This window comes from Dermacentor silvarum, chromosome 1 (assembly GCF_013339745.2).
Source record: "Dermacentor silvarum isolate Dsil-2018 chromosome 1, BIME_Dsil_1.4, whole genome shotgun sequence".
NCBI classification, from domain to species: Eukaryota; Metazoa; Arthropoda; class Arachnida; order Ixodida; family Ixodidae; genus Dermacentor; species Dermacentor silvarum.
Window position 1 is genome coordinate 91,396,116 of NC_051154.1, and position 20,672 is coordinate 91,416,787.

At 44.2% G+C, this 20,672-nt stretch overlaps 1 protein-coding gene across 1 annotated transcript in view; it reads left to right on the forward strand.

The window, feature by feature from the left end:
* The window catches only part of LOC119432161 (coactosin-like protein), a 42,096-nt gene extending 23,532 nt beyond the window's left edge, over window positions 1-18,564 (forward strand). Inside the window, exons 3-4 of the mRNA XM_037699482.2 lie at window positions 2,444-2,601; window positions 18,265-18,564. Coding sequence (XP_037555410.1) covers window positions 2,444-2,601; window positions 18,265-18,372 — 266 coding nt within the window. The 3' untranslated portion in view covers window positions 18,373-18,564. The remainder of the gene's footprint in view (window positions 1-2,443; window positions 2,602-18,264) is intronic.
* The last annotated feature ends 2,108 nt before the right edge of the window (window positions 18,565-20,672 follow it).

The following is a 20,672-nucleotide window of genomic DNA, read 5'->3' on the forward strand; positions in this document are numbered from 1 at the left end:
CAGACTTGGTAAAGTATCCAGGTGTCGCAATAACGCCGTCATTAAAATTGAACCTCCACACCGACAAGGTAAACGCACGAGCGTTTAGACAACTCGGATTTATACGCGGTAAACCAGCGGCAGAACATCCCCTTGTAAAGTTAACTGCTTACAAAACACGGGCTAGACCGATATTAGGATATACGGGGCGATAATTTTTAAGTTTTACGGAATCTTTAAAGATCGCCTGTTGCAGATACCATAATTCTAGTCCTTGAACTGGATTATTCAAAGAGGCAGACATTACTTGCACAATAAATTGAAAAACATATCCAAGTGATTAACAAAATCTACTAATTAACTTCTTTATTAATTGCCTTGCGAAGATATTGAAATTTAGGAATTGTAGCCGGTGAGCTTGCAAGGCGCATCCATATAGAATCAATTTCCATAATGACACAAGTTTGGATATATGCGTCATCAAACTCACCTTAAAAATGCACTGTTGTTTCACTTAATTTTTTTACAAAACGCTCTTTTATGTATTGAAGCACAAAAGTAGCCGCAACACCCATGTATCCCGTTTCACACTTTGGGAATGAATATCTTGAAACTGGTGATCATCCTGGAGATCCAATTCAAGATAGCCCGGTGAGTACCGGGCTAGCTGCTATATTCTGTTTGTAGATTTGGCGACGACGTTTCCAGTCCACGACACAATAAAAAGACGATTCTGTGACGGAGAACAGAATCACGTGAAAGATTCACAACTCCACATACTACGTTCGTTCGTTTTACGCTTCAAAATACATTGGCTTCCGTAATATCCCAGGTCTAAAATCTTCGCAACGTTCAGCCCTCAAAAATACAAAAGAAAAGAAAATAAAAACAAGGCCAGCAGCTACTCTGAGTTCATACAAGAAAGCTGTGAGGAAGTGACCCAGGTCACATTTTGTTCAAAAACTCAGATCACGTTAATGCAGTGCCGGGGGTAATGTTGTTCAAAGGTGGCTAATGTGCATGTCGGCGCACAAATACAACGCAAATGAAAGGAAAGATCGCACCAGCCGCGCAAAAGCGTCCGAGTGAAAAACCCATCAAAGCGGTGTCTGCTTATATTCATTTTTTTTTTTTTTTTTTTTTTTTTTTTACAGCGAAGCTGTCTGTGGCTAGGATCCGGGATTTTAGGGCGTCCGTGCGCAAAAACTCTCCTGTAAAAAGTGAGAGTGAAAGAGCCAACGACAAAAGCAAATGCATATCGGCGCTCGTGTCAGAGCTCGGTTTAAGGGCCATCTGTGCCTAAAACGATGTCTCTCTGTGAATGTATGAATAGTGTGTGACGTAGTGTGCGCCTGATAAGGCGACCAAGGGGAAAGGGTTGACGCCCCTCAGCGCAACCGCGCGAACGCGCTCGTACCACTGCTCACTCGTTCGTCATCATCGTCTTCTTCTACAGCTGGTTCTATTTCCGCTCATCATTCCAGCGTAGAATTTCACTTTTCTTCTGTCGTCGTAATGGGGAGGCCGCGTTTACGGGGGTATGAGCCATTGCTTAAGGGGGTACGTACGTCTTACGTGACGTACAAATTTAATAACTGAGGTGATACGCGAATATGTGCGCCTACTTATCGTCACGATGACCACCGATCAGGACAATAAATATGTTCGTATCTTTGTTCAAAATTCTGTGTCACCTCTGTGTCGTGCGCTAAACAGCTTCGCTGGTCATCCACCTTCACAGAGTGGAATGGCTCATGAATTTTCTTTTTCCTTTTCGAATAACTTCTTTCGAGCCGACTTGTATATACATCCATATCCCCAAGCTCTCTTTGCATGTCGGCCGCGCATCTGACCACAAAAGAAAAAAAAATGTCGCAGTTTCGCCCGAGAGGCGATACACTGACAGCGATAACAAAGTATTAGCCCAGATGACACATAGGTATCCTAGGGTTGTATAAAGGATATCCCTATTGGGGCAACGAAGACATCCTAAGGATGTACCATTATGATCCTGAAAAGCTCCCTTATGAAACACTGAAAGATCTTCTACGGATGTCCCAGCTAGGCCATCTTTAAATGTCATTGGGACATTAGTGGGACATCTAATCCCGGTATATGACATGTAGGCTAGATGTTATTAATTACTTGTTTGCTGATGCTATACCCACGTTTGTAATGTGTCATGCAGAGTCACTGTGAAAGTTTCAATGGTTTATCGCAACTGCCTATAATACAAGATGCATGTCAATGAGCAATTACAGCAAAAGATAACGAAGTTATGCCTACTTTATAGATTAACACTGATTACAACGCGCCGGGGTTGTCCATGCGAAAAGCAGACAGGGGATTTGAGTATACATTTGGTGGGTAGTAACAGATTCACTTTATTTTGCGCCAGTCAAAAAGAAATCGGAACCTGTGGTGATCAGCCATGGCTAACGCGCGCTGCGCTTGTCGATCGCAGAACACGACAGAGCGTTCATCTACCTCCGAATCCAGGCCGGCGACGAGATGAGCAAACGGTCCAAGTTTGTCTTCATAACGTGGCTTTCCGAGACAGTCGGGGTGCTGCAGCGAGCCCGCATCAGCTGTGACAAGGCCGCGGTCAAGGAAATAATCAAGGTAAGTCAATAGCTTCAGAATCTATTGTTGGACTGGTTGGTTTGTCATGGTTTTCAAACGGCGCCAGAGAATACGGAGGACAAAAGGAGAAAGCAAGACGATCCCAAAGTGCATTGTCATCGTCTTACTGCATGTGTTCTCCGGAGCCGCTGCCAAGTCTATTAAGAAGCTTAAGCATTTATAAGCTATGTCCGGACGAAGACGTTTATCAGTTCCAAACTTCAAACGTATTCCTAAAAGACAAGCTTTTTTCGATCAAGGCTCACAGCGGTAACGTGAAATGTGTTACATCGAGTTATTTTTTTTTTTAATGAAGGAGAGTGAGAGGAGCAATTGGAGGATTAGAGAACAAAATTTTGCACTCAGAGCTGAAATGACATGGTGCTTTCGTTCGACTTTACGAGTGCAAGTGAAGTCCAAACGCATCTGCTCCGTCTGTACTCTACATGGTGAATACACGAACTGTGCAAGATTGGATAGCCAATCAATGCTCGATAGCCAGCTGCCTGCAAAATGTTTCGCATAACATCGATTCCCACACTGCCTGAGAACTGAATAAGTTTTTTTTTTTTTTTTTTCATTTCTACACTTTGCCCATTCTGCTAGGGCCACTGCGCCCGCAGTATGTTTTAAATAAATAAATAAATAAATAAATAAATAAATAAATAAATAAATAAATAAATAAATAAATAAATAAATAAATAAATAAATAAATAAATAAATAAACGGTCTGTCAGAAATTATAAAATGACAAATTAGAAAAGTTAGCCTGTCTTCCTTTTCGTTCGCTTCATTATAGCCATAAAAAATTTAAAGGGCCCACCTTTTATCGAAGTGGAGAAAGGCATTTGAAGTGAAAATAGGCTATTTATGAAATACTTTGCAGCAAAAGTTCTTCAATTTGTTCGGCAGAAGCGGAGTTATTGGCAATTAAACACCACTTCCGCTGTGCTCCCGTTCCTTCTTCAATGTCTTGCACTGCGAAGGCTACGGCGGAGTGGGGCGTGGCCACAACGCTCCGGCTTCTAAATGTTACCGTGGCGCGCAGTTCAAATTCCATTTTGGGTGTTAACGTAGACGCCACGAGTGCCGATTTTGGTGCATACGACGCTCTAAACGTAAATCAAACGCGGTTGTCCTCAGCGAGCCGCAGTGCGCTTAGCCACTCGGGGCGGCACCCCGCGGCGGCCGCGGTATCTACGCTACGTACAGACCGCAGGTACCAATAGCAGCCGCGTATGGGAATCCACTTTATTACGAAATAAAGCGCCCAGAAGAGAGTGAGGAACATGGCTTCTCTTGAAAAGAAAGCGTTTGAGAGAAAGGTGACTTCGCGCTCCGCTTGCGAGCTCAAAGCACCACGTACCACAGCAAAACTTGGCTGAGATGTTCATAGCAGCGTATGCTATGAACATGTTATTTCACCAAGACAGAGGGGTGGTTCAGGGTCTCTTTAAGAGAATCTATGCAGTCACCACGCACACTTGCAGAATACATTTCGGAAGGCGGTCACGAATGGTTTAGGAGTATATTGATTTACGTTGTTTTGCCTCGAGACTGCGCAGAAGCAAAAGCGTGATGAGCCCAGCACATGTGTACAAAATTCCCCCGGTATAGTGCATTGACTGGATGAGGCATATGCGTGTAGGTGCCCCAGTAGTGGCTGCATTAAAACGGACGGTAGATGGCACTCTATGTGGCACTCACCGTCGGACAGCCGGAGGAAGCATGTGTGCTCGTACAGCATGCGAAAACCAACGCAAAAAAAAAGGATTTCGTCGACAGTAGTTTCGCTTAAAACATTAGCAGTCCACGTGTAATAGGCCAGGGGATATGCGACAATTCTGCAAATGCGCTTTTCCGGAAAAATAGTTTGACCTACAGAAGATGGCGGACGTCGCCCTAGAAGTGAGAATGAAGCAGGCGCCATGGAGGAAGGCAATAAACTAGGAAGGGGCATTAAATCACGCAGCCAGCCTTCGCAAGCCAATTATCCGTGAAGCCATCTCCTTCGGTTTTTCTCTATCAAAAGGTCGGCCCAACACGTGACCCTGCGCTCGGCGCACTCGGCCCAGTGTGCTTGGTTCCCTGTAGGTTTTAATCGATGCGCACTCGTTCGGGGATGCTTTGCCAACCTAGTTGTGCACATTTTCTCAAAATATGCTTACGCAACTGCAGTCGTCTATTGCAACGCATACATTCATCGTCTTCACTGCTAATAAGCGCCAGAGCTGCAGCCGAACGCTGCTGTCGTACCCGTTGTCTTTTCGGGGGAGCGTGCGCTGAGCGCAGTTATATAGCGCGCCGGCGGAAGAGAACTTACCGCGACATGCTGGGCCGTCTTCTGTTTTCGGCTTCAATTTTATCCCGTGACGCTCGCTTCTAGTTGCTTCCTTCCTCCATGTCAGCAGCTCACGAGCTGGTGCAGCTATTCCTAGCCACCATATCTATTCCTTACTACATACTCGCTGTACGCAAGCCTGCCCTGGGCATAAAGGTGCTCAGATCAGAGTTGGCGGTCGGCCATCTTGTGTATAATAACCTAATAGCGGGCAAAATCCTACGTCCAGCCTTCGCATATTCCCTATATTGTGCGTGGAACTGAGTATGCGATTGTGGTTACAACGACGTGGTTACCGGTGCGTGCACGAATTTTGCGACCACCGACTCTCTGGAACTGTAATAGCTAGTATTTGGGCTCTTCAACTTGGCGGTACTTTTACTTGTTAGTTGGGTAACTATAACGCGCTACTTATCTGCGGGAACATTAGAGTCAGGAACAAAAGTATGCTTCCCACGGGTACGGCGACAAAGCAGAAAATTTTCGCAGCCTAGGCGTTCTACCTGAAAACCAGGCATGCAACCAGAACCTTTCTGTTTGTGGACCTTAACGGACCGATAGGTTTCTGGTCGTGTGCCTTGACTACGAAGAAATGTTTTTTTTTTCTTCAGTGACACCCATAATCCCCACACTTTGTTTGAATGACTGCACATCTTGTGTGTGCATTTTTGCAATGTCACTACGAGTATTTCTTAACATTTGTGCGAAGAGTACAAGCTGACGCCACCACTGAGCATGCATATGGCTTTCAAATTTTCGTGCTAATAAAGAAAAAAATTACTGGTAGTTCACTCCACAGAAGCTATACGGAGTAAGAGGAAAGGTAACAGCAGCTGTCGTTGCAAGCACACAAAAGCGGCTTGAACTTATATGTCAATGTACGTGTCAAAGTAAGCTTTATCATCTTATTCCTTTTTATATCATTTCACCGTTGCAGTATTCTCTCCTACCTCAAAGGGCCCTTCGATAATTATTGATTAAATGAGAATTAACACAAATTTCGTAAAATAACCTTATAATAAATTCATAAGTAAATAAGTAGAGTCAAACGCTCCTACAACGAAGTGCTCGGGACCTCCAAATTTCTTCGTTATACAGGTCACTTGGTTGTAAAGGTCGCGCGTCATACCGCTCACGCTAGAGCTGGCTAAGCACGCTCAACAAAAGAAAACCTTTATTTAACATGAATTCAAGAGAGCCTTACTGAAATAAGTCGCGAACTTTTTTTGTGCACAGTTTGTCTGGCATAGTGTGTGACTGCAGCCAACATTATTGCACTGTATTCATGGCATGCTCCGCAGCGAAACACCGGAGCTACGCAAAGTATAAAGCTGCAGATCGTTGAATGCCGTGATCGTCTCCCTTGCCATCGAAATCCTTGGTTTGTTTACAGGATCATCACTGTTGCCTTCGTTGATATTGGCGTATAGTTTCCACCCTAGCTGGCGTTGAAGACGTCGTCGGTCGTCATTTGCGATGACGCCATCACGTCGTCATCAACTGCGACGTATTCGCCAGCTGTCGCATCCGCTGATGCACTAGACCAGACAGCGTACGAGCTGAGAAATTTGTGGAATAGTGCAACAGGACATCGGAGCACTCAAGTACGTCGCTAGTGCTGCTATTATCGCTAGCACAGCGAGCACCTTGGTGACTGCTGCAAAAGACAGTGGCGGTACTGCTACGTGGCGTTCGTTGTAAAGCAAGCAACAAATCAGCGGTCGGGGAGGCCTAAATTTCTTCGATGTACAGACAAATACGTTGTAGAGGTCTTCGTTCTAGAGGTGTTCGCAATACATATGAAAGATGGGAATTAAATTAAATTATGGGGTTTTACGTGCCAAACCCACGATCTGATTATTAGACACCCCGTAGTGGAGGACTCCGGAATGATATGAACCACCTGGGGTTCTTTAACGTGCACTTAAATCTAAGTACACGGGTGTTTTCACATTTTGCCCCCATCGAAATGCGGCCGCCGTGGGCGGGATTCGATCCCGCAACCTCGTGCTTAGCAGCCCAACATCATAGCCACTAAGTAGCCACGGCGGTTGAAAGATAGGAATTCAGCCGGGACATAATCAATCATTCGTTATACAGTTCATTTCGCAGTAGAGGCATTCGTTGTACAGGCGTTCGGCTGTTCATAAATAAATAACATAAAGAATGACGTTCGTTGTTGATCCATACATTTATGGGGTTCAACATTCCAAAGCAGCACTGGATTGGTGAGAGAAGCCGTGGTAAAAAAAAAGAAAAAAAAGAAAAAAACTCGTTAAAACGTAAAATTAAACACGCAAAACCTTGATCGATGTCTCGGGCCTGTCCGAAATGTTCAGCTTTGTGGAGCACTCCGCAACGATTTTGATCACATCACATCAGAATAATATTAGGGAGGTTCGAATAATGACATTTCGTAACCGAAATCAATATAAATATTCGTAAAACATGACCATAGAATATCGAATGGGATATCGAATTTTTTCTCATTTCTGAACAAAGTATTATTTAAAGTTTGCGTGGAGTTCGTTTGGTGAAATAATGAGGCTTGTTAAAATTATTTGATACATGCATGTAGTGCGATACGCAACTGGATTGCCGGTCCACTGGTGTGCTTGTAAATTACAAACACTTGCGTTCAGTTATTTAGCGTACCATGACAACGACAGTTAACAAACAATGGTACAGCGTGTCACCACACGCACAAAGAGTACGGTGTTCGTTGAAGGAGAGAATCATAGGTCAGCACAGCACCACACATTGTCTTAAGTGATTGCTAATATGGTGATAATAAATTTATTCGTCTCGATCAAAGCAACCATTTCGTACACAGGCTGTCTAAAAGCGAGGTATTCTTCTTGAATGACTGGAAATTATTGAGCAGTACTCACCTGTGCCTTGCGTTCACTCGGGAACTGGTACCTCTGCTCGACAACCGCGGCTCTCCTACACTATAATCAGCTGGAACAATCCTCACTATCATTGATCTCTCTCCCTCGAGACTCTAATAACTGTTGTTGTTTGGACAGAAACGAATATTCGAGAATTTCGAATAGTTGGTCTCGAATTGAATACAGATCGAATAAGGATTATTCGATGTGTGCTTGAAATTTCTAATATCTGCACATACCGATATAATATACAGGGTGATCAAAGTTAATTTTAAGGTGAAAAAAGTTTCAGTGCAAACACCCAGGACAAACCACAAAGAAGAGACGAGACAAGCACTGGCGCTGACTACAAACTGCGGAGTTTAATTGCCGTTCGCATGATTACGCATGCAAGACAGTGACGACCGGCGCAAATATCCTATCTTATCTCGGTATAACAGAAGCTACCATCGTTACAGGCTGCGCGTTTCCGTGTTTTGATAGCGGTTCCGACTTCTTCGCTTTGCGATTACACCAGCTGAGAGTGAAAGGGGGGGCAGTTATCACTTTTGCATATGCCTGCTTCCCATTGTCAGACCAAACGCCGTACGCAAAAGGCGCGTCACATAAGGGCTTTGCGCCTGTCGTCACTGCCTTGCATGCGTAATCATGCGAACGGCAATTAAACTTCGCAGTTCGATATCTCAAAGCACGGATACGCTAGAAGAATTCTGCCAAGTGAAACTCTGTAGAAACACGAATGCCTCTAACTTTTCAATACAAACGTGCCTGCTTACTGCATCCAGTCAAAAGTTAATTATTCAATTTTTGTTAATTGCACTGCTAACGGCGATAATTATCATCTCACTTTCTGTCCCCCTGGCCACATAATTAACCCTACTGTACAGGTGGTCTTCACGTACGTCTCAACGCCTAATTAAAAAAGCTGTCAACTTAACTTTGATCACCGTGTATATTGTTGTAATGCGTTTGCTTATTTCGGTTTCGACCACCATTCTTGACAACTGTCATGTGTAGTGTAGTGGTAAATAATGTATCGTTCTAAGCTATGCAAGAATTCCTCGGGTTTTTTTTTCTCTCTCTTTTTTCTTGTTACTACAGCGATTTGTTTTTTTTCGCATGGAGTATGCAACGCAACTTGGCCTGTTCAGATGGATCACCCGAAGAAGCGGGCCTAACTTGCGCAACAAATCGCTAATAAAGAAGATCGCTAATTATTTTTATTATTTAATGTACGACACAAGTTTCAATTGCTAATTGTTGCCGATCCATTTGCAAACGATCGGCCATTTACAGAAGCAAAGGTTTTGGGAGCCTGACCTCACAGCTCATCAGCCCAGAAAGCCATTCCAGCTCTTCTACAGTACCTCAAGGCGACAGACTTGAGTGCCCGACTTTAGATTTCCGGCACCTGGCTTAGTGCATGTGAAAGTGCGATCAAGACTCATGTCTTCTCTCTCTCTCTCTTTCTTTCACTCCCCAATCACCCCTCCCCACTTGTAGGGTAGCAAACTGGACTAAGTCTGCTTAACCTCCCTGCCTTTCCTTCCTCCCTTCTTTTTCTCTGATGCCGAGCAGCAGTGTCGCGAGTTCTTTTTTTCTCGAAAGTTTGCCTTGCTACATAAAACGGGTGAAGCATCTTCTATCTGCACATAGAGTTTCATCTCTTCAATGAAGTCCAGCTGGGATCTATGGTGGGAACCAAAAGTCCACAGGCGCACAGATTTCTGCTTAGCAGAAATCCTAAGTCTAGCGGAATTTTTGCCAAGTCTGTCTCCAAAATCTGCCGGAAAAAAAAGTATTGGCGTTCGAGTTAGCATTGATCCGGACAGCTTGACGCACGCTTTTGGAAAATTGTAAACTCGGAAGCCATTGTATTTTTTAGACCATTTTAAGACCGGGTACCTCAAAAGCGGCACTAGTATTTGCGATTTGTGGATAAACACACACGACTTTACAACTGCTAAGCCTCAATTTCACAATGGCAACATTTGCTCTAAAGTGAATAATTAGCAAGTTAATCAGTGAATATTTTTATTTAGCCACCTCGGCAATCCGATTTCTTATGCAGGTAATTTCTGCCTCTTCCTGAAATGCACCTTCAAAAACGGAACAGCGCTGTCATAGGCGATCTTTCTTTTTATCTGTTCGAACTAACAAAAAAAAATCTGTGGCGATTTAACAGTAAATGCGACCGAAACGCGAGCGAAATGCGTTAGCATTACGTCGCACATGAGAAGCTCCGTGGTGAGTTAAGAGGAAGCTTTACCTAGGGCCCAACTCCGGTGCCGCCTGTTCAAATACATGTAAAACGCAGAAACGGTTTTCTGAGATAACTACTGGGCCGAATTTAAGGAAATTCTTGCATTTGACAGAGAAAGTTAAATTCTAGTGACTGTTGGAAGCGGAATTTCAATTTAGGGCCTGAAGATATTGAAAGGAATTTTTTTTAAACTGTTAAGCTTGAAAAAATAGAAACACGAAGTTTACGAATCCGTACAAGAGATATCGCAGGTCTGTAAACTGCATCCGTGGACAAAGTGGACAAATTTGATATGTCGATTTATATCTTACGTGAATCGGTTACATTGTTTACAAGGGTCTTGCAAAAGTTCTACTCGCATATTAGTCGTTTACTTGAGAGCCATGTATAATATATCAATTTTGTCCGCTTTAGATGAACTATTATGTGCAGTTTACGGAATAGTGATATTGTTTTAGAGCGCCGCTCTTAGGCGCCCGTTCCTGCGACGAGCGTCGGCGTTGGCGTCGTCACTTGTAACCGAGCGAACGAGCACAGCGAAAGATGAGCGCGAACGCGCAGTGCAGCGGGGGATTAAAAAAAAAAGCGGCGAGAGCGAAGGGGCGCGAGGAGGAAAGCGGAGAGGAGGGTGTAGTGGAACCATGAGGGGGAAAGCGTGAGAAGAAAAGGTGGTGCGGTGACGATGGTTACGAGATGGCGCCAGAGTAGCGCGCCTCGTCTGGTCTGTCGGCGGCGGCTGCTGTAAATCGCCCACGCGCTGGCTCTCGCGATCTCCAGATTAGCGAGGCAGTCGCGCCACACTTCGCTCCATTTGCAACGTGCCGCACGAGACAGATTGTCCGCGCCAGCCAGTGTATCGCGAAATGAAAACACGAATAGCGCTGCGCTCAAATTTCTCATTAGGGAGTACGGTAATGGGCGGTGATTTTTTTTAATTGCTGAGTTAGAGTTCTAAACTTGATAGTTTCTTTTTCTGAAAATTTGCGATCTTTGCCAACTTATTTTTTGCCAATTTGCAAATAACAGTCACTAGACTAACTTTTTCTTTTAAGTGCAACATAGCTCAACAAATTTGGTGCAGTGGTTGCCGAGAAAAACTATTTTTCTTTTCCCATTCATTTAGAGAGGAGGCGCCGAGTTTAAAGTTTCCTCTTAAGTACCTCACGTTAGCCTGTAGACAAGACTTGATCCTCGAAGGACGCCGGCCGGTGCCTGTCCGGGAATGTTCGTAGTCCTGCGTATTATCGCACGAGGTGATGCACGCTTGAAGCACGCTCCCTTGCCCCACGCGCTACAGGTCCAACCTCTACCACAAAACATGACAAAGGGGACTCACGAGGGCCGTCGAACCGCGCGCGCGACGGCCCTTAACGACCACTACGGCACTCGCTACGGAGTCTTCTACACAGATGCTGCTGGCCGACACTATGGAGAATGGTATACGGCCGCAGTAATCCATCAAAACACGCACGTTCAGGGACTCACTTTCCGTGCCTCAAACATCACACACGCGGAGGAGGTCGCCATAGCACTCGCCGCTGCAGACCCAGACTCCCGAGTTACCATCACCGACTCCCGGGGAGCCTGCCCAAATCTAAAAAAAAGGACGCATCTCTCAACGCGCCGCCAAAATTTTACATAGATGCGAGTACCGGGATCGCCTGGACACACGTGTCGTTATCTGGACCCCCGCACATGCAGTTTAAGAGGGAAACGAGACTGCAAACGCCTCAGCCCGCGCGCTCAACCACCGGCCATCGCCTCGACACTCATCGCCTGAGGTGCAGAACCTAACCCGGCTATCATTTACAAAGACATTGTTCAATTATATCAAACCCAGCATAGCCGCTTTCATCCCCTCGCGAAAGGGCTAACCAAAAACGAGGAGAGTTGACTCCTTCGCTTATACACTAACACGGTACTGTGCCCGCCAGTGCTGCAAATTTTTAATCAGGTTTTTAACGGGGAGTGCCCACATTGTGGGTGCGCGTTCTCGGATGTGTACTACATGGTGTGGGCATGCTCCTCTAACTCCGCCTATCCCCCTTTCCCCTCACCCACCCGAGAGAGCTGGGAGGCTGACCTGCTCGGCTACTCTACCTTAGAGAGCCAAAGGCTCTCGTGGCTAGGGCCCGAGCTGCCGCGGAAGCCCCAGGGGTCCCAGAATAGGGACCTCTCCTAGAAGTTGTAAGGGGCTGGCCCTTAGGTCGGTACCCACTCTCTCCTGTAAATAGCCTTCAATAAATGTTTTCCACCACCACCACCCTTGCGCATGGATCATAATTGGTTTGCACCGCTTTGCGCGTGCTTTGGGCAGGATGAGAGTCTGGCGTTGCAAGAACTGGACCGCTATGCACGACATTGAAAATGTAGGTTTCTTATGAGCGTGCAGCAAGACAATCCCTCGTTTAGTGAATAATTTACCTCAAACGTCTGTCAGACGAAATGTCAGTGAATGAGCAGTCTCTAGACATAATATGGTGTCTACGGAGAGAGAGAGAGACAAGAAGGAGGGGCAGGGAGGTTAACCAAGGTATCACCCGGTTGACTACCCTATGCACATTGGGAAGGTGTAAGAAAGATAAGAAGGATAAGAAAAAATAGAAGGATGAGAAGGTATCTACGCTGTCAACACATTGCGGATCACATAAACGCGTTGTAGTGTGCTTGCATAAACGAATTAATCAAAAACGTAGGTATTCGCTCAACTGTCCTCTGTATATCTCGCTCGCTCTCAAGAATTGAACGTCTCGTAGTTTATTATTATTAGTAGTAGTATTTATTTATTTATTTATTTATTTATTTATTTATTTATTTATTTATTTATTTATTTATTTATTTATTTATTTATTTATTTATTTATATCAGCTTGCAGATGCGCACTGTGGCTACCAGCGTACGCCTGTCCAGCAACTCACACCATAGTAAAGCCCGCCATGTGTCCTTCACACACCTTACCGCAGCGTAAAAAAAAAATAGAAAAAAAAAGAAAACACTCTGCGAGATGGTTTCGGCACACTGGCAGAATTTTAGGCGGCCAAGATTCCCCCAGTGCGCTAATCCATTCAACGGCACGCGGTGATGAACGTGACGCGTTCGTCGCCAGAAGGCTCCGCAGCTCCTTGTCGTCAAAGGCGCCTAGCTGAAGCAAGCTATCGTGAAAAACGCGTACAGTTCGTTAGCGTCAAGAACGTAGACGCGGCGTTCGCCAGACGACGGCTGTCGGTGCTGGGTGGCACCGGCGGTTGGGTCGTGTCACAATTCTTTGGCGATAGATCGATAGGCGATAGACTGCGTAATACGACTGCAGACAAGATGACTGAAAAATGTTCAGCATGGGCGCTAATACTTGCTGCAGCATTTTCATTATTTTCGTGAGTTATATATATATATATATATATATATATATATATATATACTCGAGCATGAAAGATTTAAAGCCTTCTGATCCTGGCGCGCGGTCTATCAGCCGTACAGTATTTTAACTGCAGTCGATAAGGATATGACAAACACTTCAAACTCTAAAGCTTTCACCGACCCTCAACAAGGCTCTTAATGTCGTTATTCCAAAGGCTATACGTCACAATGCCATATTGTAAGCGCTGTTTATGTTCTTCATTTTTTATTGTATATAATCATTATTATCATTGACCTTGTAAGGACGACGTGACGGCGACCGGAGAGACGTGCCGTCGTTTTCAAGTTTATCGAAGGAAGGCCGAAGGCGAAGCAGCAAGCGGAGCTGCGGCTGCTGCTACCACGATCGAGAATGAGAGCACGTTTTGTTGTTCGTGATCTACCGAGATACGCGGCTGCAATTATGAAGCATGATGATGATGATGTATGGCCATAATGATGATGCTACAACCTTATGTTCTTCCGCGGGCTCTGTCGGTGAAGTGCCGAATAAAAGCGTTGGCTCGACCTCTGTCTAAAATCCGTTCAAAGAATAATGTAAGGATTAGAATAATAACTAGGAAATAGTTGCATTTTGCCAGAGTGCTCGCAGTGAAGAAGTCAGTCTATTCCACTGCTTTGAACTGACTGTATTAGCTAAACGAAAAACATAAAGGAAAGATAAATAATAGTTCGGCAAAGCGTAGTTCTAGCTGCCAAATGCGCATTAAAAATTTTACTGCGGTAATGTTTTAGTCTGTTTTGAGATGGCAGACGCATGTAGTCCATATCACGGCCAGCTCTCAAACGGCGATTAATCCTGCCTCCTTATTAAATTTGGGTGTGCGCGCGTTTTTCTTTTTCTTTTTTTTTTCAGTTTTGGCAAATCATACTGCCACTTCTATCGGCGCTGTTTTCATATCATGCATTGCACCGTCTCTTCTCAGAAAATTCTCCTGACACTTTTTTTTTTTTTAGAGTTTCCAGTTGCACCTCCTACTGCAGCAAGCAGCTATTCAACACAGTATCACATTACTGCTCCTGTCAGGGCAGGCGGCAAGCGATACATCAGAGGTGGTCATAGCGCTAGAAGACACGGACAAGAACGAGAGAACAGGACGAGCGCTAACTTTCAACTGTTTTGTTTTGTTTTGTTTTGTTTTGTTTTGTTTCAACTCGTCCTGTTCTATCGTTCTTGTCCGTGTTTTCTAGCGCTATGACCACCTCTGATGTATCTAACCAACTAGCCCAAAAAGCCATACTTGTAGGCAAGCGATAGGCAACATTCCGGGAACGGATCACGGTGCCGCCAGGGCTCGTGATAAAAGCAGTTCGCGTGCTCCCAGCGAGTACAGAACATAAACCGCAAGCGCTCGTATATACTGCGCTCATATTTCTGGTCTCGGCCTGTGAGCCGCAGCTCGGCTTTTTCGTCAAGAGAAGCATTCGAAAGCAAGCTCCATCATTCGCTTGCCGGCATTCCGTTCATGTCAAGATACCGGCATGCGAGAGAGAGGTTTCAACGAGCAGAAAGAAGAATGGATCGGCCAGAATAGCATGTCTCTGGTCTGTTTGCGAGTTATTGTATACTTCGAAAGCTCCTGTAAAGCGTTAAAATTAGCGCCCCTGGCAAACGCTATATGCGTATACGCGGCACAGTTTACATATAAAGCGTACACAGCTGATCTCACCTATCTTAAGCAGTAACGGTAATGGTATACTGTTAATGGTTTGCAAAAACGCTCTTCCGGTTGTCGATGGCTGCATTTTAACTATCATGGAAGCCGTAGTGGAGAGCTTCGGATTAAAGTTGACCACCTGCTGGGGCTCTTTTAAGTGCACACACATATTAACAAACGTTCTCTTTTTTTTTTTTTTTCGTCTTCATTAGACAGCGTCCGCTGCGGCCGAGAATTGGGGACGCGACCTACGTACTTAGGATAAAAGGCCACAAAAAGTTATGAACTGCTTCATCAGCTAACTATTTCCATCCGTTACTGACTTAATAAGCATTTAGTAGAAACGGAAGGCCCATAATCGATGTGGATGCTGAATTGGTAAACTTAACTAGGTGGTCCGATCAGTTACCTTTAATAAGATGAACTTAGTATGTATAAAGATTTCATTGGCTCCAGGTAGGCCATTGTGAATGGTGTTTATAGCTATTTAGGAAGCTTGCGACACCGTAGACAGGAAGTTACTATAGAATATTCTCAAGTAGGAGGATATGATGCCGATTTCGTTGAGCTGCTTAGGAAAACATATAGAGAACTATATAGCAACGCGGCTAAAATTAAACATAATGCCCTTTGGGGCTACAATAAATATGAGGTGGTAGGAGCAATTAGGAAAGTGGTAATGCTGTCAGCGCTAACCCTTACAAACGCCCGTTCTGTGGCTTAAAATCAAAGATCTTGCCGGGGTTAGAAGATAACGAAAGGGCGGTGTGCCAACAGGCATTCTGTGCCCGCGGTAAAACCAGAAATGAATCAGTGCATGGTGGAATTGGTTGAGCCTCTTTGAAGTCACGGAAGCGTAGATGAATATTAGTTCTGAGGAAAAAACTAAGGAACATGTATGATAAGAAGGGGGCGGCTAAAGCGTACATATATCTGCGCCTCAAGAACGTGGACACGGAATGGAGGAAGAGGTCAAGAAAGTTGGCAACCAAGTGCAGCTTAATTAGAAGTACAAGTAGGCAAGCCGAAGTTATCAAAAAGAAAGTGAGAGAAACAGAGAATGCAAATTGGTTGCAAGGAATGGAAACAAAAAGACCTTGGAGCTTAACAAAATTCTGCAAACAAGAAATCGGAAAAGAAAATTTGCACAACACAAAAGGCAGTGACTTGCATATCGGGGCCAGAGCTGGCAGCCTGGGGACGAGAACATACAGGAGCAAATTTTGCAACAGGATGATACGTGTGCCTGCTGCCGAAAAAAAATCCGGAGATTGCAGCCAGAGCCGTTGGGGTTGAACACTTTCCATAAGCGCTGTAGTTCGGAACTGATGGAAGCGTTGACTGGTCAAAGGTAGATGTCAGTAAGAGACGATACGAGTAATGGGGAAGAAAAAAAAAGCATGGAAGAGATGGGGACGGGATTGTCACAGATATAAGTAATTTTGCGAGATAAAGTAGGCACAGGTAGAATGCTATTGATAAAGACATGGTAACAGGGAAGTAGCTCACACAGGCTAGGTGGTTATTGGTCGGACTCCAATTCAAAAGGGATGCCATTAACGATCATCATCATCATGATCATCATCATCACAGATATGTCATGACATGAAGAAAGTTGAGCTCACATAGGTATCTCTTCATTGCAAGATAACACGTCAACACCACAATAAAAAGCTGCAGCCCCCAAATTTACCAGCTAACCTTGAACTATTTGTTGGCAAAGATAGCAGCATTTGTTCACATTATGTGCCTTTGTAATGTTATGTTTGTGGTATTTAGCATTCGCTGTAATAGGCCGTGTGTGTGTTTCTTTAATTGGGCATGTCGCTGGTGTTTTCGTGCGAATATGTGTGTTTGAGCATGTCATTTAATGTGTGAATCTGTGCGTACGCTGCTTTGTTCATTTCATTCGTGCACACATGCCCACAATGTTTTTTTTTCTTTTATTTCGTTCAGTCGTGAGGAGACAGGGCGCAAATCTCGCTGTGATGTGGCACATAGCTCATCCGTTAGCGTTCCGCAGCAGGTCCCATATAATGTATCAGTCTTCTGAAAGATTAAAAGAAAAATGTCGGCGATGTTCACGAGTGTTTGATGATTTAATGTTATGCTAGCATCAATAATCCCGGTTAAAGGGTGTTTAAAGCGTTAATCCTCCACAGAAATTCTGCTGGTCTAGAATAGACTGAACAAGTTGTAAGTTTGGCTATCTTCAAGTGCTTGTTGTAGCACTCGGCAGCTCTCTACTGGCCTCTTTCGCAGTCGGAAAAAACTTCAGACGTATTCATCGTTCTTTCAACTCGCGCCTGACGGCCAACGCGAGGCAGCGTCAATGTAACAATATAAAACCACACGATGCGATTGAATGCCGTTACCTTCGTCAATAAAACTGCAATATTTAGATCATTATTCGTACTAGAGGCGCCCTTTACCGGCGCAGCAGCGTAATGCCCTCCGTCGAGGCAGAGCAGCAAAATTACTACTACTTTTGGATCATCCCCCTGACAAAAACGTACGCAGTGTACTGGCACTAGCACATGCTACTAGTTCTTGCCATGCGTATCCTCGTTTACGCAACTAGCATGCTGACGTAGTTACTTCAACCTGGCCAAAATAGTAAAGCTGCAGTTTCTTATACTAAGAACCTAGAAACTGCGCTCTACTAAGCACCTAGAAACATGTGAAAGTCAATTACTAACATTATGTTAGTAACTACTTCAGCGAGTGCGGGATTAAGCGTCTATATATGTATCGTCTATCATTGAGAGCTTGTGAATGACGTTTATTAGTACTAACAAAAGACGTGTAGTTGGGCAAGTTGGTTCAGTCTACGGAATAAATTTAACCCCCCCCCCCCCCTCAAAAAAAAAAAACGACAAGGCAGGCAACAAGACAATACAGAGCATCTGCACAGTTCCCTGTCCTGCCGGTCTTTTTTTTTTTTTGCGCTCTTTTAAGTTATTCCGTAGTATTGCTATTAGTATGTACTGCAGTGTGCACGTCTGTGTTGAGTGTACTTTATTCGCACCAGCAAAAGCGCAGTGTAGGGCCACTTACCTAGTGACATTTTCGTCTCCCTCGTTCTCACTTCAGAACTTCGCCGTTGAGCTCCAGGTCGAGGACATCGGAGAGCTCACCGAGGATCACATCAAAAACACAGTGAGCAAGGCCGGAGGAACTGACTACGGCACGGCGTCTTAGACTACGCTCGCCCCACCGTTTTCTCCAAGTTGTCAATAACAACTGTCTCAAGAAGGTGGGCTGCTCCCCAGTTTCACAGCTCTCAACCGGAGAAAACTGAAGCACGAACACCAAGAAAAATTCGCCTTCCCACAAAAAAAGCAACACCGCAGGGACGTTTACCTGGAGGAGGAATAAAAAGAATAAAATGAACCTACGATTTTTTTTTTTGTTATTTCCTCTTCTCTGGCGAAAGTAAACGCTTCCGCATTCCTGTATAGAACACTGAGCCTACCACATGTGCATTAAAAAAAAGGAATAAGCAATCCTCACTTGCAACACAATACTAACAATATTGGTAGCTGAACATTACAGGTCGCACTCGTTCATAAAATAAATAACGGGGAAAAGTATGCTGTTTTTTTATTATTATTATCTTCAGCTTCTCGCAGCCCCGCATCCTTTCTCATCAAGTTTTCTGAAACAAAGCGACCAAACTCGGAGTGTCGTTCTAGTCGTTGTGGCACGCGGACAAAATATCGTCCAAATATAAAGATTTTAAACACGAAACAAACCATTGATGAATAAAAAATGAAGGCGTGCTTCGTGTTCCGATTAAGAATCCTTCAGGTTATTGTACGCCGACAAAGTCTATACATAGTGCCCTACGTTATCTCGTCTTAAATCTCGTTAAATGTGTTTGTACGGGAAGTGAAAAAGTAAAGGGGCTTTTGAGAAAAGGTACATTTACTCTAATGATAGAAAACTTAAACATAGATTATTCTACATAACCTCCCTGCACTTCAACACACTTTGCCCAACGTTACACAAGTTTTTTTTTTTTTTCGTCAGAAAAAAAAATTTTTTTGGTTGCACCTGTAACCAATTTTGCAATCTTCTTCCTCTGAGCGCTTCCTTCAATGGTCCAAACATATGAAAATCGCTTGGGTCTGGACTGTATGGCGGGTGTTCCAGCAATTCGAATCTCAACTGCTTTATTGTTTTGGCCATCCGTTTGGCAGAATGTGGCTGAGCTTTATCTTGCTGCAGGATGACACTTTTTTGCAGTTTTCCACGAAGTTTGTATCTGATTGCAGGTTTCAGTTTAGTTCGCAACACATCACAATAGTTATCACTGTTCATAGTTTCACCTCTTGGGGTGAGATGAACGGCTACCACACCTTCCATGTCCCAGAATAGTGTTAACATAATCTTACCAGCTGATGGTTGACGTTTAAATTTCTTAACTTCTGGTGATGATGAGCGTTTCCAAACCATACTCGCAGCCTTACTTTCCGGTTGGTGATGATGTACCCAAGTTTCATCTACAGTAACAATTTGCTGTAAAAATCAATCTCCCTCGCGACGATAATGGGTCAAATGTTTACGAGAGAAGTCCAACCATTGTGCCTTATGCTGCGCTGACAATTCTTTCGGGACCCACCTTGCACACACTTTCTGAAAATTTGGCCTGTCGTGTAAGATGGAATACGCTCAACCATGACTGATATGTAAAGTATAGTCGATTTCGTCCAGTGTGATTCATCGGTTTTCCATCATCATACCCTCAACGACTTTCAAATTGTCCTCAGTCGTTGACATCGATGGCCAGCCCGATCTTTCCTCGTCATAAAGAAGTTCTTCCCTGTTTGAAACGCTCTATCCATTCGTAGATCTTGCTTCGCGATAAACAGCTGTCACCATACTGCGCTTGCATTCGATGAATAATTTCCGCAGGTTTAACACCTTCCGCAAACAAAAAGCGAATCACTGCCCTCATTTCCTCCTTGGTGCCGATAGACAATGGAGCTGCCATGTTTAACGGTCTGCTACACTCTAACGACTAACGCGGGAATAAGAGTGACAAGTTTCATAGAAGTGTTGCAGACGACACTAATTCAGCGCTGGATGCTAGCAGTGTTACCAAACCCTAGTGCGAGAAATTGCAAAAGTCCCTTTACTTTTTGACGTCCCCTCGTAAATATGAGGCGCTGCCCACCAAAAAAAAAAATCATATTTATGACCGAACACTCCTATAAGGCTTTGTCAGGACCTATTTCAGATAAATGAAAGCGTAATTAACATCATTGCTCGGTTTTAATTCCGGGAGCACCTCCACAAAAAAAAAAAGAAAACATACAGCTTACAGAGAAAGAGTACCTGAGGAAACAAGGCTGTGGTTCAGTTCTTCATTCAGTCGTGCCTTGTTTATATGGACAGTCTGGTCCCCCGTCTGTCCATAAATTGAGTATCCCACTATACAGAATTGCACTTTAAAAAATGACCTGTTTCAAAAAACATTCTCATTAAAGCCTGTTTTT